The following is a 17,497-nucleotide window of genomic DNA, read 5'->3' as shown; positions in this document are numbered from 1 at the left end:
TAAGTCAGCAGGAAGGAGGGCGGGATCATTCTCAGAAGCATCCCGCGAGGCCCCTGGAGGCCAGGGTGCTGCTGTGTTAGTCACTGTTTAGAGGTTGCTGTCCTGAGCTGGTGCCAGTCTTGTAATTTCTAACTGGATGGAGTCAAGATCAGTGTGAAGGAGGCTGGGAAGGCAACACCATCAGAAGCCCTGCGTTAGCTGCTCCATACGCAGCTCTGGCCTTTGGGGCAGCTCTGCCATCTTGTGGAATAAATGCTCAGTTTCTCTTGTGAGGTCCAAGTTGGATAGCCTTGCCAGGGTTGCTTTCCTCCCACTTAGCTATTCTGTGACCTTGAAGTATTTTTCCTGCATAAATTTTTTCATCTTTATATTTAAAAGATGTTTTTATTTTGAAATATTGGAAGACATAAAAAGTTGCAAAAATAGTAGAAAGAATTTCTTCTATACCTTCAACCAGATTCCCTGTTTGTTAGCAGTTTACTATTTGTTTCATTATTCTATTCTTTAAAAACTATTTTTCTGAATTATTTGCAAATAAGTTGCAGACCTTTACCCCTAAGTTCTTCTGTGTTAATTTCCTGATAACTAGAACATTTAATTACATGGCCATAATTTAATTATCAAAGTCAGGACCTTATTCAGACTTCATCAGTTCTGATAATGTTCTTCATAGCAAGCATTGAGGAAACTTTGTGGGGATCAGGATCCAACCCAGGATGTCACACTGGATTTAATTGTCATGTTTCATTGGTTTCCTTTCAGCTGAAACATTTTTTTCAGTGTTTTTTTTGTTTTTCATGACCTTGACATTTCTGAAGAATATGATGTCGTTGAATTTGGGGTTTTTTTGATATATCCAGATAATTAGATTTAGGTTATTCCCTTTCAGCAGCAACACCATGCCACCTCATGCAAAGAGTTGACTCATTGGAAAAGACTGATGCTGGGAGGGATTGGGGGCAGGAGGAGAAGGGGACGACAGAGGATGAGATGGCTGGATGGCATCACTGACTTGATGGACATGAGTCTGAGTGAACTCCGGGAGTTGGTGAGGGACAGGGAGGCCTGGCGTGCTGCGATTCATGGGGTCGCAAAGAGTCGGACACGACTGAGCGACTGATCTGATCTGATCTGATGCAAGCGATGTGTCCTTTTCAAGTGCATTCTAACAGGAGCCACATGGTATCTGTCCCGTTTATTGGTGAACTTAACTTTGGTCACTTGGCTAAGGGTACTGCCCACCAGGTTTCTCTACTGTAAAGCTGTTATTTTTCCCTTTATAGTTACTAAGTTTCTTGTGAGAGGATACCTTGAATATATGTAAGTATCTTTATTTACATATACTCAAATATCTGTGTGTTTCTTTATCAGGAGTTCACCCATTATTTTAATATCCACTTCTGCTTCTTGCCTGATAAATATTTTTACTCTGATGTCTACCAAATGGTGATTTCTAACTCTCATTATTCCTTCTACATTTATTAGTTTGTATTCTGTTAAGGAAATGCCTGCCTGCCTGCCTGCCTTTCCCTCTCTCCCTGATTGTTCCCTCCCTCCCTTCTTTCCTTCCTTCCCTCTTTTTATCCACGTGGTCTCATGGAATTTCTTTTGTTCTGTGGGTTATAATGGTTTCTATCATTATTTATTTTAATAACCACGTTGTGGGACCCCTTCAAGCTAGTTCCTGTGTCTTCTTCACTTTCTGGCGTAGCATGCTCATCCTGTACTCACCCAACCTTGGATTCAGCCATTTCTCCAGGAAGCCTAATTTCTTTTAAGTGGTGAATTGTGTTTAGAAACCAAGAGCCGAGTGCTGGGTACACCCATTGCTCCTGGTGTACACAGAGGATACGTGAGAGTTCCTCTTTACCACCTGTTTTCTAGCTTAAGCTTCTCTCTAGAGCTGTCAACAGTTTGATACCTATCCTTCTGGTTTCCTTTCTATGCATTTTATAATACCTTTCCCCCCATCTGCAACCTCACATGTCGTACAGTGTACACTGAACAACTTTCTGTTTTCACTTTAGCAGTGTATCTTGAGAGTAATCCATATCAGTAAGTATAGAGCTACTTCATTCTTTTAAATAACTAATTAGAATTACATAGTGCTGTCTATGGCCATACCACCCTGAACGCACCCGATCTTGTCTGATCTCAGAAGCTAAGCAGGGTCGGGCCTGGTTAGTACTTGGATGGGAGAATTACTTAGTGCAGACTTTGCATAATGAACTGCTTCTCTGTTTATGAAAATTTTGCTATTTTTTTTATTCCAAACATTTGACTGGGGTTGCTGTATTTAAATCTGTTCATGTTTCTCTTTGGTTGCTTTTTGTTGTTTCACAGCTGAGAAAGCTATTGCTTCACAGACCTGAAAAATGTTTTATTCATTATAGTATTTCAAGTACATGTCAAAAAAGTGTTAAACTACTGGGGTTATGTGGAGTCGTTGCTGACAAGAATACCAATCATACTGGGGGTCAGTGCTGAGGGCATACACGACAGTGAACCTTATCCTCTGGCTGGAGCAGTGACAAACAGCAGGATCCAGGAGCAGATCCACAGTGCTAAAGAGAGGCTGCAGTAGACAGTTGTTTGTGCCAGGAGTTGATAGCATGTGGTCCCTGAGAACCAGGCCATCTGGCTGCCTTCCTGCATTTGGAGTGAGCTGGGTCTGCATGGAAGTAGACTTGGCTAGACAGGGAGAGGGCACAGCATGAGCAGAGGTGTGAGCTATAAGAGCGTGAAGCGGTTGCTGGGGCCAGCAGTTGGCCGGGGCAGCTGCTAAGGCCTCATTGTGGACTAACTAATGGGAGATGAGTTTGGAAAGCATGATGGTGCTTAGAATTTACATGGGCTTAGAAGGCCAGACTGAGTATTGCCAGCCAGAGTGAATACCATCATCATAAGCAATCTAGCTGTGAGGTTTTGAGGTACTTGACAATGGGTATATTCCTTCTCCAGGGGATCTTCCCGACCTAGGGATTGAACCTGGGTCTCCTGCATTATAGGCAGATGCTTTACCATCTGAGCCACCAGGGAAGCCGATACAAAAAAAGGGTAGTTATATAGGACATGATTTCTAAGCCAGGTCTCAGAAAACATAGTTTAAAAACCTTTTTATTATAAAGATTATGCTTATCATAAAAGAGAAAGTGTAATATAAAGCATTGCCCAAGCAAATAGAAACCCAGAGCTTCTGATCCTACTCTGTATTATCTGTTGCTGTGTGGCAGTATTACCATGAACATAGTATCTTAAAATAACACATTTATTTTCTCACAGTGTCTGTGGATGAGACGTCTAGGCACAACTTAACAGGGTTCTCTGCAAGGCTGCAGTCAAGGAGTTGACCAGGGCTGGTTCTCCTCTGAAAAATCTACTGAGGAAGGGTCTGCTTCCAGGCTCACACGTAATTGCAGGCTGTCAGGCCGAGGGCTGTAGTCTTTTGTGGGCACTCTCAGTTCCTTGCCACATGGCATTCTCCCTTGAGTAGCTCGATAGCAGCTTGTTGCATTTAGCCAGCGTGGGCGAGTGCCTGCCAGTAAGATGGATGTTATGGTCCTTACAAAACACAGTCATGAAAGGGATCTGCTGTCACCTTTGCCTGTTCTATTAGAGGCAAGTTATACAGGTCCTGCCCACACTCAAAGGGAGGGAATTGCACACAGGAGCGGATGCCCCGAGGCAGGGATTATTAGACATTTTATAGTCTCTTTCTACCTCTCTTTCCCCCGCAAAAGAAAAAGAAAGCACTCTTTTAGTATAATTAATAGAGATACTATTATTTAAAGCAAATTCAAATTCCATGGACCATTTTTCTCCTCATATAATTTGGGAGAGGCCAGAGCAGAGGGTGACCTGGGATTTTAAGCCTGGGAGCCTAGGATAGAGCTCCATGCTTTGGCTGCATACTTCCATACAAAGATCTGTTAAACATGATGAAGAACACAGCATTTGAACAATAATACCTGTAACTACTTGCAAATGTTGATTTACATGCTACCTTCTAAAACAGGATTAAACTGCTTCCTGTAGTTTAGCCTGTAACCTAAGGATAATTCCATTACCCCTAGATTTTGAACCAGATGCCCTGAAGGATTTAATTTACATATTTTCTGCCTTTTGTAACCTAGTAACTGCTCTCATGTTGACAAAGGACTGTAGTATCCAAAGAGAGGATGATGTCACTTAGCTGGTGTTATCAGTGATGTATGTTCCAGATGAACTGTCCTCCCACTGGGAAGTAGACACTGTGTGTGAGACTTGGGGTTGCTGTAGACGGTGGCCCAGGATGCCCGTTGGACACCAGTGGCTCTCCTGGTTGCTTGACTGTGCTCACATCACCATGTTTCTTTTGTCACAGGACCACTGTTCTGGGGAGGAGTATAATATAAAATATAAAAGAATTATATTCTTTCTACTGTAAAATAATATGGGTATTATAACATGGAAGAGTAGGGGGAAAAATCAGTGTTTTTGGTTTTTTTACTTGGAAGTCTCATAAGCAAACCATTATCATGGTTTACATTCTTAAAATTCTAAAAAAAATACACTTATATTTTATGTTACTCATGTATAATTTTGTTTTACTGAAACTGTTTCTTTTGTGGGTTTTCTTAAGCTTAATTATGCTGTGGATGTTTTACTTTAGAATTCTTTTAAAATGTAAAACATTTTTACTGGTTCCATCATTTTGCTGTTCCTGTTGTGCTTTTACTAATTACCACTAACACCTCAGTGTTTGATTAATAAAATGGGACAATTAGATGTTACACTTTTTCAGATCGTGTGCTGGTACATGGACCCCTGGCTAGGATTATGCATAACTTTTTTAAAGCAAACAACTGTGAGGTCAGTGACAAGCCAGGTGACAGCTAATGTTCAAGTAACCTGCTGCAGTTTGTAAGAGGTTCTAATACCTCATGGAAACATGTGGGAACCTTGTGAATATGTAAAATAAGTATTTTTATTCCCATTTAATGAGAAAGAAACTGTCTTGGAGAGGCTAGGGCTAACTCTCTTGTTTGATGAAGTAGTCTGCTGAGGTGAGGACTGTAGAAGTAAAGAATGGAGCATATTCCTCATTTCAGCATTTTAGAAGGAGTGAACAGAACTAAATAGAAAGGAACAGATAACTGCAAGTTTTATTTTCCATGAAGTACTTATGGGAATTCAGAGAAGGCAGGACAGAATCCTTTTTGCTCAGAGACCAAGGAAAAAGCTGAACAGGGCTTGGTTTGCATGTGGGAGAGGTGTGTCAGAGGCCTGTACTGCCTGAACTGGCAGCTTTTTTGTTTTAATAACTTCATTAAAAAATTATTTATTTTTGTATTTATTTGGCTGTGCTGTGTCTTAGTTGCAGCATGTGGGATCTTTAGCTGTGGCATATGAACTTTTAGTTGTGGCATATGGGATCTAGTTCCTTGACCAAGGATCGAATCCAGGCCCCCTGCATTGGGAGCTCAGAGTCTTAGCCACTGGGCACCAGGGGAGTCCCTGAAATGCAGTTTTCTTTATGCATACAGAGGGCTGCCATGTGGGAAAATTAGGATAAAATTGTTAAGTCTGGAACATACAATTTTCATATCTTTAAAAATTTGTTGTGTTCAGAATTGAAATAGTACAGTTTGCAAGACTTTCATGAAAAGGGAAAATTACTTAAGTCTTGGGGTGTTTGATCTACTTCTTGAGCCTGAAGCTATAGTTAATTGTGTAATCTATCAGAGTTTGTCACAGGCTATTATTCATAATTTATCCTGTCTTTGCTTCTTGTCTCACGCTGATGCTTGTATTGATTGTGTTTTCTCCAAATAGCAAAGTAAGTTACACTTACAGGCTTAGAATAGAAGGTCTTGCATATCAATGAGTTTATATACTTAACTGAGTTGAGTTTGTGGGGAAATCTTCTTGAACTTCCATGGTTGAAGATTCATAATTCTCAAATATTTATTACTTCGTCAGACAAAACCAGCAACTCATTTTGTCTTATTAATGTTGCTGTCTTGAAAAGGGCTCTAGCTTTGGCCAGGCGCTTTGTGACAGGATAGCAGGTAGTCTTTTCTCCTGTGGAGTTTATCTGTTTATCTGAGCCCCTGTGATCCTAGTACCACCTCTGAGGCAGGCGACCCACCTGATTGCCAAGCTTGTTTACCTTTCGCGGTCTAGCCGTTTCCACCTTCTGCTTACTTGTGAGGAATCAAGGGTTTTGCTTTTGTGGGGAAGAATTTTTATCCTGCCGAACTGAATGTATTTCCTTTTGAGAGGCTTATGCTGGATTGGTAGACTGTCTGTCTTAATCCATTTGGGTTGCTGTAACAAAATACCATAGACGAAGTGTCTTATAAACAACAGAAATTTATTTCTCAGAGTTCTGGAGTCTGGGAAGTTCAAGATCAGGGTGCCAGCAGATTCAGTGTCTGTTGAAGGCCAGCTTCCTAGTTCATAAAGAGCTATCTTTTTACAGTAACCTCACATGGAGGTACGGGCAAGGGAGCTCTCTGGAGTCTCTTTTATAAAGCCACTGGTCCTGTTCATGAGGGCTCTGCCTTTGTGACATAATCACTTCCCAAATGCTCCACCTCCAAATACCATCACTTTGGGAATTAAGTTTCAACATAGGAATGTGAGGAGTCTACTGTAGCACTCAGACCAGGTATCTCTTTATTTTAGCAGACAGTTTGACCACATCCCTCTTAAAATCTGTCTATGAACAAAGAGGAAACAGATGTGTGAGTGCATTGGTAATTTGCATAGATCAAGTTCAGTTGGCTTAGGCAACTCTAACCAGAGAGTGTAGATTAGTTGATGTCGGTCTGAAGGTTATTCTGATGGCTGTCCTCAGCTCTGTACTACTGGATCTTTATTAACAGCCTGGATAAAGACCTAAGAATATATAGGGTTACAGAGACAAAAGTTACAAAGTTCTTGGACTCAAATAATCAGGTAGAGTTTATTAGGGATAAATGTAACTTCCAACATAGAGTTTGGTAAAACTTTTGGAGAAAATGCACTTTGTGTTTTAAAAAGACAAACCACACGAAGTTCAGGATTTTGGTGGATCAAGCTTGGTACTGTCTAGCACCTAGTATAATGTAATTATTTAAAAAAATTTTTTGGAGAGGGGCTGCATTAGTGAAAGTAAGATGTCCTGAAAGGTGGGGTAATTAATCCCACTGAATGGCCATGCTGGGAATCTTAAAGTTGTTTTCGGACTTCACATTTCTAGTAGGATGTAGTGAAAACTGAATGCTTATCGAGTGATGTGTCTCCTAACTAGAGCTTATGAGGGCTGGTTGAAGGAGTATTTCACTCTGGTTGATAATTATGTCTCTAGCCACATTCCATAAATGACAGAAGTCTGTTTACCAGGACTGTTTTCAATTTGAAATGGCCTGCTTTGCACCAAGTGTGTATGTTATCTTATAGTCCTCTCTCTAACTGTTTTGACATAGGTGGGAATCTGGATAATCAGAAGAGTTTAAAAAAAACCATACACAGCTTATTTCTGCTGCTAATAAAGGGTAGAGCTGGGATTTGAAGTTGGATGGTTTCCATTATTCTGCCCCGAATCTGCAATGGCATGCAGTGAGACTGGGGGTGAAGGGAGCTTTTGCCCTTCTGCTGTGAGAGGTTAATTGCTGAAAGACTGTTCATAAATCACATTTGTTCTTTAATCCAAAATGATACCGTATACATATACTTAAAAAAAATTATTTATTTATGTATTTATTTATTTTTGGCTGTGCTGGGTCTTTGTTACTGCACAGGCTTTTCTTTAGTTATGGTGCATGGGCTTCTCTTGCTACAGAGCACAGGCTCTAGGGAGAGCAGGCTTCAATAGTTGCAGTTTCTGGGCTCTAGAGCACAGGCTCAGTAGTTGTGATGCATGGGCTTACTTGCCCTGCAGCATGTGGGATCTTCCCAGACCAAGGATCAAACCTATGTCTCCTGCATTGGCAAGCAGATTCTTTACCACTGAGCCACCAGGTAAGCCCTATACTTTTAAAAACATTTTCTTTTCCATTATAGCTTATTCCAGAATATTGAACAAAATTGTACTATATATTCACTATTTATTGAACAAATGTTGTTTTAGAATCTTTGCATGCAGTTCATTTAATTCTTTCAAGTCAGTGAAGTAGTTACCATTATTGCTATCTCCACTCTGCATATGAAGGTGCTAGGAGGCAGGAGGAGTAATTAGAGGAGCCAGGATTTGAACCAGGCTGCCCAGCTGCAGAGCCCCCACTTTTAACCACTGTCCTGTCTTTGCCTTATGCAAATGGCTGGTGTGTGTACACAAGGGTGCAAAGGTTCTGAATAGAAAGAGTGGTAATTCTTCATGAAATTGATTCAAAGTTCTCATTATTGTTAACTTTTAAAACAAGTTCTAAGGTGTTTGTATTTTGGCTTTTTTTTTTAAATAAATAGTTGATATCAAACAGGGCTTCGGACACAAGCCGAAGGATAGCTGAGTTTACTGTAGCTGAATTTGACTGCTATGGGCGTTGGGTGGTAGTGGGCAGGCTTGGTGCTCTCTGACCTCCTCAGACCTTAGGTTTGTTTACACAGTGCTAAGTGGAATTTTCTGCAGTGATTTTTGAAAGATTGTTAGGTGGAAAAGGAACTACTAGGTTGGACCATTTGAAATGGCCAATATCTCACCTTTCTTAACCTATAAAAATGGCAAATTGATATGGTTCAACTTAGTAGGCCAAAAGGGAGGAGAGTCCAGAGAAATTGTATTTTAAGAGAGCATTTTAGGATATACTAGAGGTTTGAATTTTGAATTTCTTTACTGACTTTTTTTTTGTTTTTCTGGTGCAACTATGTGTAAGGAGAAGTATGTATTCTATTTCATTTCATGTTACTTTTTCTTAACTGTATCTGACTGATTTGAACCTCTTTCTTTTATCCCTTGTAATGGATAGAAAATGAGTTAAGACATTCTGCTTTGGGGAAGGGTGTGTGTGTATACATCAGATCATCAAGCCTACCAGTTTTATAATTATACCTTCCTGCTGATTTTGAAATGTAGAGTATGATTTAGATTGAGTTAAGAATTTTTTTTTATTCCTTCTTATTATGGGATGGTACTTGAAAAGGTAATCATCATATTTACCAAGAGTTCAGCATGCTCTTTGCTTGTAATGAAAATTGTATGATTGCATTTAGAAAAAAGTTGGTTCACTCAAGAAAGGTCCATACATTCAGGATACATTCAGGATAATCTTGGGTGATGTAATCTGTAGAGTAGGGGTGACTTGAGTTTAAGGTGATTGCTCTCATTGGGATTGAGGGTATTATGAAGGGAGTCTTCAATAAATTGAGTTTCTAATACTCATGGTTTCCTGTGACAGCATTACTTTCTATTATTGATGCATGACAGACAATTGCCTTCTGCTTGTTCGGTTTGGGGCCTGCGTGCGTGCTCAGTCATGTCTGACTCTTTGTGACCCCATGAACTGTAGCCCACCAGGCTCCTCTGTCCGTGGAATTTTCCGGTCAAGAATACTGGAGTAGGTTGCCATTTCCTGCTCTGGGAATCTTCCTGATGGATCCTGTATCTCCCGTGTCACCTGCATTGGCAGGCAGATTCTTACCACTAAAGCCACCTGGGAAGACTCTTGGTTTAGGGAGGGGGTGTCAAACTTTTTTGTCTCTTTGAATTTGATCATTGAGTTCTTTACATGCCTTCCAGCTTCATTCAGTTGGTTGTCATTTTTCCTCCTTCTTCTCTGAGTCCTCTTCATCAAACAGAGTACATCATACTGAGAGCTCCAAAAGTCTATACTAAAACCTTTGTAATAGTGATTCTCCTTGTATAAGATCCTTTCGGTTTCATAAAGAGATCCTACCGGAATATTCTCTAGTCCTGCCTACACAAACATTTCTGAATGATGGAAGGTCTGAGTCTGGTCCAACTCATGAGTAACAAGTGCTGGGCTGGATTCCTGGTTTTTTTTCTTTTTTAGGATTTTCCCTTGTTCTTCTGAAACCATGAGAACTTGTGTGGCTGCTTTAAAAAAGAAAAAAAAAAGTTGATCTCTTCTTTCAAGAGATGAATCACAGTTGAGTCTTTGTTATTTACCCTGAAGTTATGTCCATTCTTTCAAACAGCAGTGGTCATCGATGTCTCCCTCTACACATGCATGCTGCTCTCTCACTCTATTGCCATGTGTTGTGTTGATGCATGTATTGTAATAGCGCCAATAAGCATGAGGGATCTTTTTTTTTTTTTTTTCCAGTAACAAATACTTTAAAGAGAACAAATGATTTTGTGACATCTAAAGCACCAGCCAGCGACCTAAATCACAAGTTTAGGTGCACGGTTGCAGATTGTTTAAAATTTTTCCGCAAAGCCAAACTGTTGCATTATCACATGAAGTATTTCCACGGAATAGAAAAGTCGCCAGAGCCAGAGGAGAACCCAGGAAAGAGGCACGTCCAGACCAGGGGCTCTTCAGCTTCAGACAAGGCCAGCCAGGAGAGCCTGACCAGGAAGCGGGTCTCAGCCAGTTCCCCAAGTAAGCATTTTGGTTCTGCAATGTATCTGTATCGTGAAGGGCTGACCCAAAGAGCGGGTGTTAGGTTGGTCTGGTCCAGTTGAATCCCCCCAAATTGAAAATGACAAGTTTTCAGGAATTGCATCATGGAATCATAGCCCTCCTGGAAGAAACAGAAATATCCGACTCTTATTCTTACCTCTATCTCTTGCTGCTCGAGTTACCTTGAGAAAGTCCCTTAGCCTCTGAAGGTATGGAGTGGGGACAGTCAAGGAAGGGGAGCTCCATTAGCAGCCAGCAGGGGAACTAGTGCCGAGAATAGCATGGGTGCAGTCATCCTCACTCCCCGCCGCCCCCGCCCCAACCTGTGCTCCATCCCTGAGCACAAAACAAAACAGAACAAAAGAATGAAAGAACTAAGAGGTGATGTGTGATCTCCTGTGGGGTCCAATTTCATAATAATTGCATCTGGAGATGTTTTCTAACAACCGTGTTTATTTTGCACAGAAGCTACAATGATGGTAGAAAGGGTTACCATAAAAACTCACGTACATGTCTTGTTTATTACAAGAGAACCTTTTTGGAGATTTCTTCTGAAACTTACAGAAATCAAAAAATTACATGTTTCTTGGGGATTGCAGAATAATTAATGAGTTTCCAGTAAATTCTACAAGCTTCCCAGATGCAGTTTTCCTGAAATTGTGACATCATCATATATTTTTTGCTTTGAAGCCTTTCCTTTAAAATACATAGGTGTTGGGTGGTTTATGGAACTTCTGGTATATCTGACATTGTTCCTGAGAAAGTATGGAGTTAGGTTTCAGGAGTTAGGTTTTAGTGGGGCAGGGCCGTGCAAACTCAGGTGATCTCTGACCTGTGAGGGGTCATTCCTTAGTCAGGCTGTGAAGCATAATGGGTCAGGTGGCTGTTTCTTGGTCATATGTGCTGCATTATCCATTAGAAATATAATATGAGTTAGCATATAATTTTTTCTGGTAGTCATATTTTAAGACATAGAAGGAAACAGATGAAATCTCTTTCAATAAATTTTAACTTAGAATATCCAAAATATTATCATTTCAGCATATAATCAGTATAAAAATTACTATTTAACAAGCCATTATATTTTCTTTTTCTTCTATTCAGCTTTTAAAATCCAGTATGTGTTTTACCCTTCCTGAACATTTCAATTCGGACTAACCATATTTTAGGAGCTAGTAGCTGCGGATGGCTGTTGGCCACAGAGTTGGTCCATGCAGCTCAGTTACCCTCAGCTGTAGGCTGTCTAGTTGTGCACTTGGCAAGCCCAAGTATTGAGCTAAAAGGAGCTATGTGAAGAAGGTCAGCTGACCAGTAGTCACCAGGGAGGGCACTCCCCATATGGGCTATAGGACACTCCAGCACTTAGCACCTCAGTGACTTCACCAGAGTCCTGCTCAGGTACCCACCAGTGGATGGGGATCTCTCAGAGGAGGCTAGCATGAATCAAACAGCAGTAGCGTGCATGCATGTGCGTGTCTGACTCTGTGATCCCATGGACCGTAGCCTGCCAGGCTCCTTTCTGTCCATGAACTTTACCAGGTAAGAATACTGGAGTGGGTTGTAACCCAGTTTCAGGTGTAAGTCTTTTCTTTTTTTTTTTTCTTTTGGCTGTGCTGGGTCTTCCTTGCAGCACTCAGGCAATGGGCTCCTCATTGTTGCCTCGTGGCATGTGGGATCTTTAGTTCTCCTGACCAGGGATTGGACCCGCACCCCCTGTATTGAAAGGTGGATTCTTAACCACTGGACCTCCAGAGAAGTCCTTTAAAAAAAAAAAAAAAAGTAAACCATAGTTTCTTTAGCCCCCTCCTACTCAGGATCATTAGGTTTGTAGTTTTTTACTTTTACAGGTGATGTTTCAGGGACTGCCTGTGGACATCCCCTGGGCACAAGCTTTTATTTTGTGTATTTTACCTAGAAGAGGAATTGCTAGAAGGAATGGTTTTAGTTAATGTACCAGAATGTATTTGAAAATGGTGGCTCTGACTTGAACACTCCTGTCCACTCTGTGATTTGTCTGTATCCTTATCAGCTTTTGGTATTATCTGACAGAAATGTGCCCAATCTGAGGAATTTGAAGTGGTTATCTCCTTGTTTTTCTCATTGAGAAAAACATTTGTACTTTTTAGATTAGAGTTGGAATTGTTACAAGTCTTCGCTATTTCTGCTGGGCTCCCACCCCACCCTGTTGTGAGACAAAGCCTGAAAGAGGTAGCTGTGGCTTGAGGGATTGGGTCTGCTCTGAGGGCCGTTCTGTCTGAACGCCCCTTTCCGTGCGTTGGTCTGGCCTGTTGGTTTGCTGTGGTCAGCTGACCTCTGACTCCTGTCAGCGCCCTCCCCTCCTCTTTCCCTTTTCAGTGCTGTGGTGGAAGAAAGGAAGGAACAGTAGTAGGGGAGCCTGAAGGCCTGAGTTCGAGACAGCTCTGCCACTCTGATTTTTCTGGTATTGATTAAATACCTCAGTTCTGATATGTAACATGGAGGTTAGACTTCTGGCCCCCGCAAAAATGCTGGAAAGGTCTTTATGTTAGGCGGTTAAATCATTTTGAAATGTTGCGCACATGTTAAAAGCCGCACTGTTTATAAGAGCCCTAGATTAGAAACAGATCAAATGTTTATTCATAGTAGAGTAAATAAATGTGTAAAGAGTAAATCAAGTAAATGAATCGTGGTACCTTGATACAATGGTGAACAGCAGTAAGTGAATGAACTAGTACAGCTACACCTGCCAACATGGGGATATTTCACAAGTACAATGTTGAGCCGGAGAAGCAAACATAACCTCACACATATGATATGATGGATATGTATATAAAGTTCAAAAATAGATTAAAATGAATCTGTTATGTTTGAGGGCTGTACAGTGGTTATCCTTGGTGGTAGGTAGATGAATGACTGAAAGCGGGGCAGGAGGGAGACTCCTGAGGTGCTGGAGTTCTGTATCCACAGAACTGTAACCACCATGGAGTCTGCATGGTGGTTGTAGCTGATGATCATGGTGACCGTCCGAGGAGGGACCTTTCCCAGAGTAGTGCGCCTGAGTGCAGGGTGGGTGTTTCCCGCCCAGGAAGGTGTGCAGATCTCTCGTTTGGTTTTGGAATTCCTGATTAACTGTATTTGAGTGTCTTGATTTGTGTGGAGTGAATATGTGCAGGCTTGAAGTCAACACACCTGAATTGGAACCCGGCTTCCTCTGTGACCCTGGGCAAATAACCGTGAGCTTCAGTTTCTCCATCTGTGAGATGGCAATAACTACCTGCCTCAGAACTTTATTGTATGAAATGACCTAATGTGAAATGCTTAGCACAGTATCTGGCCTACAGTAAACTCTTAATAAATACTAGGTCTTTATCTTAGAGACATGAACCCAGGCAGTCAGAGAGCTTAGTTTTAAACTCAGCTGACCTCTGATGAACTGCAAAACTAATAGACAATTTTGATAAAATTAAGAAACCTGAGTGAGTGACTTTTCTACTCTTATGTACTGCATTTGGGTCTCATACCAACATACGGACCTGGGGTTTTTAAATTCTCTCTCTTAATACTGAAGAATCCCTTTCACTGGGGGTTTGGAAGTCTGTTGGTGAATTGGAGATTTTTGCCTGCCAGGTTTTTGAAATAACAAGATCTGCCATGGTTATTGGAGAAGGCAATGGCACCCCACTCCAGTACTCTTGCCTGGAAAATCCCATGGACGGAGGAGCCTGGTGCGCTGCAGTCCATGGGGTTGCTAAGAGTCGGACACGACTGAGCGACTTCACTTTCACTTTTCGCTTTCATGCATTGGAGAAGGAAATGGCAACCCACTCCAGTGTTCTTGCCTGGAGAATCCCAGGGACGGGGGAGCCTGGTGGGCTGCCGTCCATGGGGTCGCACAGAGTCAGACACGACTGAAGCGACTTAGCAGCAGCAGCAGCCATGGTTATACTCGCCAGACTGGCAGGGATGGACTATTACAAAATGCTTTAGGGGGAACGAAAGGGTCTTTTAAATCCGTATATTTTAACTTGTGACCCCCCCTCTGCTGGCCCTTTGAAAATTGGTCTATTTGGTGGCAGAGCATGCCACCCGGGCCCCTCAGCCACTGTTGGGGTCTAGCCTGGTCATTCCTGTACCCTGTACCCCAGATGGAGATTAGGTTTGTGTAGCCAGGAAGGGGCTTGCCCCCTGGTCCCCCCATCCCCATCATGTGCACGCAGGACACATAGATGATTTCACAGCTCTGCCAGCCCTGACTGCTGAGAGTGCCAGCAGTTCCCAGGCAGGAGGGAACTAGACTGTTCATCTTGCTGTGCTCTAGCTGGTACATGAAAACCCTGGGCACTCATCCTGCCTCTGCCACTAACCAGCAGGAGTCTCAGTTGTCACCATCTCTGAACTGGGGTTACTAGACATGTTGAGCCTTCGTCAGACCCCTGGATATCCTTCAGAGCCAACGCAGAGTCATGTTCAAAGTATGTCATAGGCCCCAGCCTTTCAGAAGGCACCTGCTGTTCCACACATCGCCCCTCACCTTTCTCACATCAGAGCCTCCTTCTGTTTCCTCATGGTTTTGCTGGGTACTAGACTAATCTGATAACTAAATTTCTTATGATTTGAAAGAATAAAACCGGCTCAGTAGATCCCCTGTTCTCTCAGGATATCTAGGTTTCACCTCCACTTCCAAGAAAGCTCTTATCTATAGGTGTGGAATTTCAGAAACTGGGGGAGTTTGGGTGGGGAGATGTTTAAAGGTGAGATTCTGACACCAGGCTGCCTGTGTCCTCGATCACAGGCAGTGTGAACTCGACATAATGCTTAAGTGAAAAGCAGAATGTTACATAGCGTGTGCTGCTTGGGGCCAGTTACTGTAAAATAGTGCCCCCTTTTATGCTGAGTATTTTGATTATGGCTGTTGAGAACTTGGATTCTAATAGATTTCTCATATGGAGATGCCTGGAGCTTCTGGTCCAGGAGCATCAGAAACTGTTCTGTAGAGACCTTTTTGGGTCCTCCAGTCCCCCCAGCCCCCATTTCCTGCTTGGTAGAGTTAGGGAGGAGAAGCCGTTCTGCCGTGAAGCCCACAGACTCAGTCTCAGTAGCAGTCCTGCTCCTGTTCATGTGTAATCTGAGCTCTTCACAGGTCTAATTTCCTTTCCAAAATGATGATGTAGGACTAGGTATGCATAAGAAAGGGCTCCTTCCTGTGGGGAGAAAAGCACAGAAACAGATACAGTGAGAACTTCTAAGCTGTATGTAAAGAATGTATGAAGTGCCATGGAAACACAGATTGAGGTATTTGCCTGTAGAGCAGGGGCTGGAAGTTCCAGAGGAGGAGGTGACATTTGAGTTAGGCCTGAAAGGGTGAGGGTAGGTAGGGGGTGGACCAGGAGGCAGGGGACTAGGAAAGGAATCCCTATGCCAGGAACAAGCAGATCAGAGTTCAGAGTCATTGAGAGGAACAAACTGTCGTCGTCTGTCCCTCAGGCACCCTTCTGACTCTGGCCCTCATGTGTTTCCTCTTCCCTCAGCCAGGCCTTTAGTCAGATACATTAATCTGGAAGGTCAGTTTAAATTTGCTTTTCCAAATGAGGCTTCTTAGAATACCAGAATCCATCTAGTAACTTCTCTTCCAGGGGTGAATTCAGGCTTCCTTGGTGTTGGCTTTTAATTCTGCATAGGTGAGTTCAGTCCTGAGTAGAGATTTGGCCCAGAAAGACTATCTGAGGATCAAAGGGAACCTCACCTGTGCTTGTTACCTATTGTTATGTCCATTTCGTTCATATTCTCACTCTGGGTAAACTTTGGCTTAGGCTGAAAGGTGCCTTGGAGCACCAGAGTGGGAGCTTCTTTGTCTGTACCTTTTCTTGTGGTGCTAGATTGACCTTCTCATAGAACCGTTCCTTCTCCCCTTAGAGAGAGGGAGCAATAGGAACTTAATTGGAATGTAGATTATGGTGCCTTAAAGAGACAACCAAAGAGGCTGGCTTAAGATGGAGGTTAATTTATGTCTCTGGCCAAACTGTAGGCTTCCTGCGGTGACTCTGCTCTGGTCTGAGCAGTTGTCCAGGGCCAGCTTCCTCCTCAGTATCCCACCAGCCCAGGGTGGTGTTCTCTGTGCGTGGACCAGCATCGCTCACTACCTTGCCTGTCTTTCAGCTGCTGGTAAGGGAAGGGTGAGGCTTGCCTTTTTCTTTTAAGGGCACATCTCAGAAGTGCCACACATCACCTCTGTTCATATCCCATAAGCCAGGACATCTGGATATCCACACCTTGCTTAGGGGAAGCTGGCAAGTATACCCTTTTCCTGTGGGAGAGGTGGAGAAGTGGGTATTGGGGAATGCATAGTAGTCTCTGCCGTATGAGGTAAGGTGGAAAAAGGTAGGACTTGAGGGAGGGGTTTAGTGGAAGGCTCCTTTGGGCCAAAATCTGGGTGGGATCCATGGTGGGGGACTGATGGGAGATGAGGGTGGAAAGATAGACAAGATGAAGTGACGGTGTTAGGAAGCCATGAGATGGCTTCCTCTGATGGGCAGTGAGGATCCCTCCAAGGGCGTACACACTCCTGCTGTGCCCTCAAGATGCCGTCCCCTCATGCAGGTGACAGCAGGCTCTGGTCACTGCTTGTCCCCAGCGTGTGGCGGTGCTCTGTGGTGTACAGGCACTTCCCCTGTGGCTGGAGGGTGATGTCATTTTTTCCTGCTTCCCTCCTGGAAGTCTGGTGTCCTTTTGCTCTCACAGCACAGTGAGGGTCTGAGGGAGAAGTAGGGAGCAGGCTGTACAGAGGGAGTGAGAAGGGCTCTGGTTTTCTCCTGACGGCCACCTGCAGCCTGGGGGGAGGACAAGTGGCCCCATCCCAGAAAAGCCTGGCCCTCCTCAGGTGACAAGCTGCTGCCTGCTCCAGGGCCCTGGCAGGAAGTCATTCTTCGTCCAAGTCTGAGCTTTCGGGAAGAAGCCCTGCAGCCAAGCGTCTG

At 43.0% G+C, this 17,497-nt stretch overlaps 1 protein-coding gene across 9 annotated transcripts in view; it reads left to right on the top strand.

The window, feature by feature from the left end:
* PHF20 (PHD finger protein 20) overlaps positions 1 to 17,497 on the top strand; it is a 128,495-nt gene that overhangs the window by 73,486 nt on the left and 37,512 nt on the right. For 8 of the 9 annotated variants that reach the window (XM_006072448.3, XM_006072447.3, XM_044927692.1 and 5 more), the window contains one exon: positions 10,248 to 10,526. The exons of the other annotated variant lie outside the window; for it this stretch is intronic. In XM_006072448.3, coding sequence (XP_006072510.1) covers positions 10,248 to 10,526 — 279 coding nt within the window. The remainder of the gene's footprint in view (positions 1 to 10,247; positions 10,527 to 17,497) is intronic. 9 annotated transcript variants of the gene reach the window in all.

Source organism: Bubalus bubalis, chromosome 14 (assembly GCF_019923935.1).
Source record: "Bubalus bubalis isolate 160015118507 breed Murrah chromosome 14, NDDB_SH_1, whole genome shotgun sequence".
Taxonomy (NCBI): Eukaryota; Metazoa; Chordata; class Mammalia; order Artiodactyla; family Bovidae; genus Bubalus; species Bubalus bubalis.
Note: the sequence above shows the minus strand (reverse complement) of the source record. Positions and strands in the feature narration are given on the sequence as shown.